At 45.5% G+C, this 8,091-nt stretch overlaps 1 protein-coding gene across 1 annotated transcript; it reads left to right on the forward strand.

Annotated features, from left to right (window-relative positions):
- Positions 1-214: 214 nt before the first annotated feature.
- C1QA (complement C1q A chain) lies at positions 215-7,146 on the forward strand. The gene is made up of 3 exons (XM_069741109.1): positions 215-332; positions 883-1,061; positions 6,260-7,146. The coding sequence occupies exons 2-3, from the start codon at positions 899-901 to the stop codon at positions 6,826-6,828; spliced, it is 732 nt and encodes a 243-aa protein (XP_069597210.1). The 5' UTR covers positions 215-332; positions 883-898; the 3' UTR covers positions 6,829-7,146.
- Positions 7,147-8,091: the final 945 nt, after the last annotated feature.

The following is an 8,091-nucleotide window of genomic DNA, read 5'->3' on the forward strand; positions in this document are numbered from 1 at the left end:
AATGCTCGTACAGCAGACTTAGGGCCCGGTGTTCCCTGCTGACAGAACAGTGGAATACCACTCCAGGGGGCGACACAATGCCCCGGACGGAGACAGTAGGCAGCTCGCTGACGCCCTCTGCTGGCAGTGCCCAGGGAAATGCCCGGCCTGCCCTCCCCAGACACAGCCCAGGAGCTTTCTATCCTATCACAGTGCAGGACATGATATCAGGAAAGATTTCATTATTCCAGTGCATCATTCATACGTGGAACTTGTAGTCGCTCCTCACACCCTGTGTCATCAGCTCGTCCGAGAAGCAGAAGTGAAAAGGAGAGGAGAAACAGCAACAGAAGGTCAGTGACACCGCGCCGATCCCCCCGAAAATATATACATTGTATCCCATCACCCCGAAAATATAAACATTGTATGCGATCACCCTGAAAATATATACATTGTATCCCATCACCCTGAAAATATATACACTGTATCCGATCACCCCCGGAATATATACACTGTATCCCATCACCCCCGGAACATATACATTGTATCCCATCACCCCGAAAATATATACATTGTATGCGATCCCGCTGAAAATATATACACTGTATCCGATCACCCCCGGAACATATACATTGTATCGATCACTCCCCAGAATATATACATTGTATGCGATCCCCCCGAAAATATATACACTGTATCCGATCACACCAAAAATATATACATTGTATCTGATCACACCAAAAAATATATACACTGTATCCCATCACCCCGAAAATATATACACTGTATCCCATCACCCCGAAAATATATACATTATATCCCTCACACCCCAGAACACATACGTTATATCTGTCAGTGTTATTATACTCCAGTGTTACATTATCGCCTTATTATCTTCCTCAGGATCCGGCATCTTATAATGAAGCAGTTTGGGATTTTCTTCGTCCTTTTCCTGGTGGGATTCGCTGATTGGATCTGGTGCGAGTCACAAGACTGCTCTGCGGCCAATGGCCAGGACGGTGTCATGGGGCGCCCGGGTAGAGACGGACGGTCAGGACAGAAGGGAGATGGTGGTGATCCTGGTAAGATGAGTAACTGAGTACACCCCTGTGTTATCAGTACATTATATATATAATATATACAGCGCTCAGCACACAGGTGTATCCAGAGGTTCCATCCACTGTATATACAGACACATCCGCAGCTTTATCTCAATATCTGACATGAAACCAGAATAAACCTTTCCGGCTTTAGGCCAATTAGGATTATCATAATTATTAATATTTGCCAAATGCCAGAATAATGAGAGAGCGACAATGTATCAAGGCATTTTTATTACTTACTGCAAAGTCACAAGTTTCCATACACTGATTACTAGGCCTTTAACCCCTCAATGACAGAGCCAATTTGCTGCTTACTGACCGGGCCAATTTTTACCATTCTGACCACTGTCACTTTATGAGGTTATAACTCTGGAGCTTCCATGGATCCCGCTGATTCTGAGATTGTTTTTTCGTGATATATTGTACTTCATGATAGTGGTAACATTTCTTTGATATGACTTCCGTTTACTTATAAAAAAAATGGAAATATGGTGAAAATTTCGCTATTTTCAAAATTCAAATTTTTATGCTTTTAAATCAGAGAGATTTGTCACACAAAATACTTTATAAATAACATTTCCCACATGTCTACTTTACATCACCATAAGGGTTAAAAGTTAACCAGCGATTTCTCATTTCTACAACAAAATTTACAACACCATTTTTTTAGGGACCACCTCACATTTGAAGTCACTTTGAGGGGTCTACGTGACAGAAAATACCCCAAAGTGGCACCAATATAAAAACTGCACCCCTCAAGGTGCTCAACACCACATTCAAGAAGTTTATTAACCCTTTACGTGCTTCACAGGAACTGAAACAATGTGGAAGGGGGAAAATGAACATTTAACTTTTATTCACAAACATTTTACTTCAAAACCAATTTTTTATTTTCACAAGAGTAAAAAGAAAAAATTAACTACAAAAGTTCTTGTGCAATTTCTCCTGAATACGCCAATACCCCATATGTGGGGGTAAACTACTGTTTGGGTGCACAGCAGAGCTCAGAAGGGAAGGAGCGCCATTTGACTTTTTCAATGCAGAATTAGCTGGAATAGAGATTTGACACCATGTCGTGTTTGGAGAGCCCCTGATGTGCCTAAACAGTGGAAACCACCCACAAGTGACAACATTTTGGAAACTAGACCCCCAGAAGAACTTATCTAGATGTGCGATGAGAAGTTTGAACCCCCAAGTGCTTCACAGAAGTTTATAATGTAGAGCCTAAATTTCAAAATCCTGGTAGCCCCTTTACGGCATCTCTCTTATACCAGGTCCTACACTTGCCTTACCTCGCTGAGAATAAACGTCTCCATCTGAATGGGTACATGTGAAACCTCTTCCTAGACCAAAATTCTCTCTCTCTGTGGAGGGGTATTGGACCTGCTGTAATTAAAACACCTGAAGCTAGAAGGCGGAGTGCACGATCAGAAGGCTAGAGAATACATTTCAAAAACCTGACCTGCACATCCAAACATAGACTCAGTGTGAACAGGTGCATCTATAAGAGAGATGCCATAAAGGGGCTACCAGGTACACATAAAATTGGCCATTTTTATGCGCTAAACGCTCTCATTTTTCATTTTTCTAGTGCAGTAATGCAGTTCAAATTTCGTTTTTCAAGTTTGTATGTTCTAGCGCTGCAGTGTGATGCCTTATTTACTTAACTATATACGAGTTGGCGACTCTAGGTTCAGCACCTGTTCACACTGAGTCTATGTTTGGATGTGCCGGTCAGGTTTTTGAAATGTATTCTTTAGCCTTCTGATCGTGCACTCCGCCTCCTAGCTTCAGGTGTTTTAATTACAGCAGGTCCAATACCCCTCCACAGAGAGAGAGAATTTTAGTCTAGGAAGAGGTTTCACATGTACCCATTCAGATGGAGACGTTTATTCTCAGCGAGGTAAGGCAAGTGTAGGACCTGGTATAAGAGAGATGCCGTAAAGAGGCTACGAGGTACACATAAAATTGGCCATTTTTATGCGCTAAAAGCTCTCATTTTTCATATTTCTAGTGCAGTAATGCAGTTCAAATTTCGTTTTTCAAGTTTGTATGTTCTAGCGCTGCAGTGTGCTGCTTTATTTACTTAACCTCCATATACAGTATTATGGGCCCCATGTAATGCTCCTCCATACAGTATTATGGGCTTCATGCTCCTCCATACAGCATTATGGGCCCCATGTAATGCTCCTCCATACAGTATTATGGGCTTCATGCTCCTCCATACAGTATTATGGGCCCCATGCTCCTCCATACAGTATTATGGGCTTCATGCTCCTCCATACAGTATTATGGGCCCCATGTAATGCTCCTCCATACAGTATTATGGGCTTCATGCTCCTCCATACAGTATTACGGGCCCCATGCTCCTCCATACAGTATTATGGGCTTCATGCTCCTCCATACAGTATTATGGGCCCCATGCTCCTCCATACAGTATTATGGGCTTCATGCTCCTCCATACAGTATTATGGGCCCCATGTAAGGCTCCTCCATACAGTATTATGGGCTTCATGCTCCTCCATACAGTATTATGGGCTTCATGCTCCTCCATACAGTATTATGGGCCCCATGCTCCTCCATACAGTATTATGGGCTTCATGCTCCTCCATACAGTATTATGGGCCCCATGCTCCTCCATACAGTATTATGGGCTTCATGCTCCTCCATACAGTATTATGGGCCCCATGCTCCTCCATACAGTATTATGGGCTTCATGCTCCTCCATACAGTATTATGGGCCCCATGCTCCTCCATACAGTATTATGGGCCCCATGCTCCTCCATACAGTATTATGGGCTTCATGCTCCTCCATACAGTATTATGGGCCCCATGTAATGCTGCATACATTTAAACAAAAATCACATACTCACCTCTCCCGTTCCTGCAGCAGGTCCGGTATACTCAGCGTCTCTCCCGCATCTGCAATGCTCGGGACAGAGAGGCTGAGCGCGCAGTGATGACCTCATAGCTCCCTCTGCCATGAGATATCGCAGAATCAGAGGGCGCTGCAGACAGTACAGCTGCTGGGAATGAGGAGAGCGGAGAGGTGAGTATTAGAGGGGGCCCGTGCCAGTGCTGGCAATGGGCTCCCCCAACTCATGGACCCCATAGCGTGTGTCCCTCCCTCGTTTATACAGGGCCCCCAGCGCTTACCTGTGTTCACCGGGTGTGCTGCCACCCCTGGTTGTTGCAATGGGTCACGACTGTGTACACACACAGTTTTAAAGGGCCTGCGTCACTAAAAATGTTTTCCTTCTCTCTGGGGCCCACCGGGGATTTCACCGGTGTCCCCGCGGGCCAGTCTAACCTGCATCCATGATGTACTTGATGGAGCTTCTGTCAAAGCTCCTGTGTAATCACCGACCAATGAAGTCCCTGATGTGCCAGATGGAGACACTGCCGCAGCTCCTGTGTAATCCCAGACCAATGACATCCCTGATGTACTTGCTGGAGGTGCTGCTGGCAACTCCTTTGTAATCACCAACCAATGATGTCGGCAATGTGCTCGATGGAGACGGTGCAGGCAGCTTCTGTGTAATCACCGACCAATGATGTCCCTGATATGCTTGATGGAGATGCTGCTGGCAGCTCCTGTGTAATCACTGACCAATGATGTCCCTGATGTACTTGATGGAGGTGCTGCTGGCGGGTCTTGTGTAATCACCGATCAATGATGTCCCCAATGTGCTCGATGGAGACGCTTCCGCAGCTCCTGTCTAATCACCGATCAATGATGCCCCCCATGTTGTCAATGGAGAAAATGGAATGGAGACTAGATGGGTCTGGCTACCAAACATTATGCTCCCCTACACCACAATCATAGGAGTAGGACCGGTATGACGTTCGCACATGAAGGGTTGTCATTGAACAGCCGGGAGATCCAGCAGATATCTCCCCACTGTTGTCAAATGATCACAAAATCAGCACTCTGCAGCCTCCAATCATCAGGAAAATTATACAATTGACTGATGAATGTTGGACACTGCTTCAACTAACAGGTCGGCTATTGGGAGGCTCACAGTGGACGTATGGTATATACGTCTCCGATACCAGCTCATGGTATATATATATATATATATATGTACCCCTGGTCACTGACAGCTCCACAGTAACAATAGGAAATGCCCGCTGGCACCACCAATCATTTATACTGGCTGATTGGATGCCCATTACAGGTAGCCTATGACTTGAGGGGTGCGGTTTACAGAGCAAGAGGAACAGCGTTATTACATTATATCTATTTTTTTCCCAAAAAGTTATGTGGTCTAAAAATATACAAACATGATACAAAGTGAGAACAAAACAATACGATAGAAATAATTACATAAAGTAAAAAGTATAAACAGAAGAAATGTACTAAACCTGATGTCACAGGGTTGGATCTGGCTGTTATGAAGGGGAGCTCTTTTGTCTTTGTACAGGCAAGGGACAGAACTACAGTAAACTGCACCTCCCAGGACTGACAAATAACTAATCAAGGTTACGCCCACATACCCGCCATTGGTGAGCTCGTGGGGGAGCTGGTTGTGGAATGTGTAGGTCTTTAGGACATTATGAGATCTTGTACTTTCAGGATATCTTCGCCCCTGGAGGTCCCAGGTGGTGAATGCTGTCACGATTCCTATCACGATTTTACCTTTCCATAGAGACAAAACATGGCATGGATAGCATCATCCATCTACCGATATTAAGTTGGAGGTGTTATTCCGGCCTTACTGAAGTGTGAGTGAATGCATTACGTTCGTCACTTCGCCACTTATAATTAATCGCATAAGTTCAATGTGAGGGTGACATGTCCCCTCCCTGGAGATGTCTTTATGGATTTCACAATTTTTCTCTACAACAACGGTCTTTTCATGGCTTTGTCCACGTGGTCTCCAGGCCAATCTCTGGCTATCATTACACCCAAGAGAAAAGCTGGACTCCTTCTAGTAGCCATTGCAGTCTCATTCTGCCCCATAATAAACGTTCAGTGCAGTGGAGTAAGGTCAATTACGAGAAATGTTTGAAAATGTAGTTTCCATCATTTGCAAATCTTTATCACGTCTCCATCCTGTAATTTCCATAATTCCACCTCTTTTACTTCTTATAGTGTTATTATGGGATGTGTGATGATATAATCAGGAATGCCAAGGCTGACCAGTATCATATGGAACTTTTTTTTTACCTTTCAGGGGCTCCGGGCCATTCTTTGAAACTGACTATGAGTAAAGGGGATTCTGGAGATCCTGGGGCCCCTGGTGAAGCAGGTAATGTAGGCTACATAGGAACGGAGGGCCCCCCAGGACCTCCAGGAGATCAAGGCCTTAAAGGTGCAAGTGGATCAATGGCGGATTCTAAGGCTCAGCGAAGACCAGCATTTTCTGCTGTCCAACAAAAATTAAAAGACAACCGGCTCCTGTTTACCAAGATCATCACCAATGAGGCAAACGTGTATGACACCAGCACTGGGGCATTCTCCTGCACCGAGGCCGGGTACTACTATTTCACCTTTCAGGTAGTTTCGCTGGGGGACCTCTGTCTGCAGATCTGGGTGAAAAAACATGGAGAGGCTGGAAAGAAACTGCTGAGCTTCTGTGACCACAACATGCGCAGTCAACCACAGGTGAACTCGGGGGGCTCTGTCCTCAGTCTAGACCATGGCGATCAGGTCTGGATAGAAGCTGATGCCAAATTACGAAAAATGGCGGAAGCCGATGTCAGCAGCATATTCAGCGGCTTCTTGCTGTACCCAAGAGATTAGCAAATCATATAAAACAGAGCCCCCCCGAACTAGGCCATAAACTAGGACTTGTGACCTGTGATCATCCATAATCATAGTCGGGGATCCTTTGTGACTGGTGGTCCTCCGTGACTTAGGCCGCAGGTCATCAGTGACTGGTGGGCCTCTGTAACTTAGACCAGCGATCTTCCGTGACTGTGACCAAGGTTCCCCTTTGTTAAACTTTCTGCATTTTAGACCCTCAGCTTTGAGCTCTTTGTTTCTAGATCTATTTTGTCTATGTGTCCTCAGCACCTCGCTTTCTCTGCTGGTCCTGCAATAAAATGTCATTACATTTTCTCTTATGAGTTCTGCATTTTCTTACACAGACCCTTTTTCCCACTTCTAACGTGTGGGACTGGAGTATAAGATCTGCATCTGTGACAACTCCAGCGGCTCTGCAGTGGTTGCTCTTGGGTCACTCCACCAATGCTCCTGCTTTTCTCATTCTGTGGAATTATTGGGTGCACATCCTTAGGCATGGCCATGTGACCTTCTCCTGACCCATAGAAATCTCAACTATTTGGTAATTTTTCCAAGAATTGCCATTTTTGGATTTTGCGATGTGAGGTTGACTTAACTCCGAGTTCTAGTAGTTGACTAATGTCATTATGGGGCAGCTACGCCTCCATAAAGGAGATATGGGTGCTGGCTCTTGCCCTGAGATATCTGATTATATTTTACTAGCTATTGAACCCGTTCTACGCCCGGGTGGCGAGCATTTATATTGGTATATGGATATGGTCTCCATCCTGTCATGTGCTACTCCCATCCTGCGCCTCCATTCTGTCATGTGCTGCTCCCATCCTGCGTCCCCATCCTGTCATGCGCTGCTCCATCCTGCGTCCCTGTCACGATTCCCCTGACCGCTGTCACCAATGGGGCAGGATTCACACCGTGACCGTCGCCCCTACGTCACGGATCGGGGTGACTTTAGGCCAACAGACGGCTATCACATGTGCAGGGGGGCTTATCTTAGTTGTCCCTCCACTGCTAACAATGTGATGAAAAAAACCACACACAAGGCTATTGACCTCTTAGTTTACAGCAGGGGCTTATTCTAGGTATCCCACTGCTTTTCTATATACCACGAACTGCAGGGATTTATGTATATCCCGCTTACAGTTCCACTTAACACTTGCAGCTCTCTGGCGCCCCCCTTACTCTCAGGTCCGATTAGGTACTGCACCCTGGGTAATTAGTCGCCAGAAAGGCTGCCTGCTATGTACTGGCTATTGGGCACGC

This window comes from Ranitomeya imitator, chromosome 10, assembly GCF_032444005.1.
Source record: "Ranitomeya imitator isolate aRanImi1 chromosome 10, aRanImi1.pri, whole genome shotgun sequence".
In the NCBI taxonomy this organism is placed as follows: domain Eukaryota; kingdom Metazoa; phylum Chordata; class Amphibia; order Anura; family Dendrobatidae; genus Ranitomeya; species Ranitomeya imitator.

Coding starts and splice junctions, on each gene's coding strand:
- C1QA (XM_069741109.1), top strand. CDS start 899: ATGAAGCAGTTTGGGATTTTCTTCGTCCTTTTCCTGGTGGGATTCGCT. Junction 1,062..6,259: donor GGGAGATGGTGGTGATCCTG/GTAAGATGAGTA, acceptor TTTACCTTTCAG/GGGCTCCGGGCCATTCTTTG.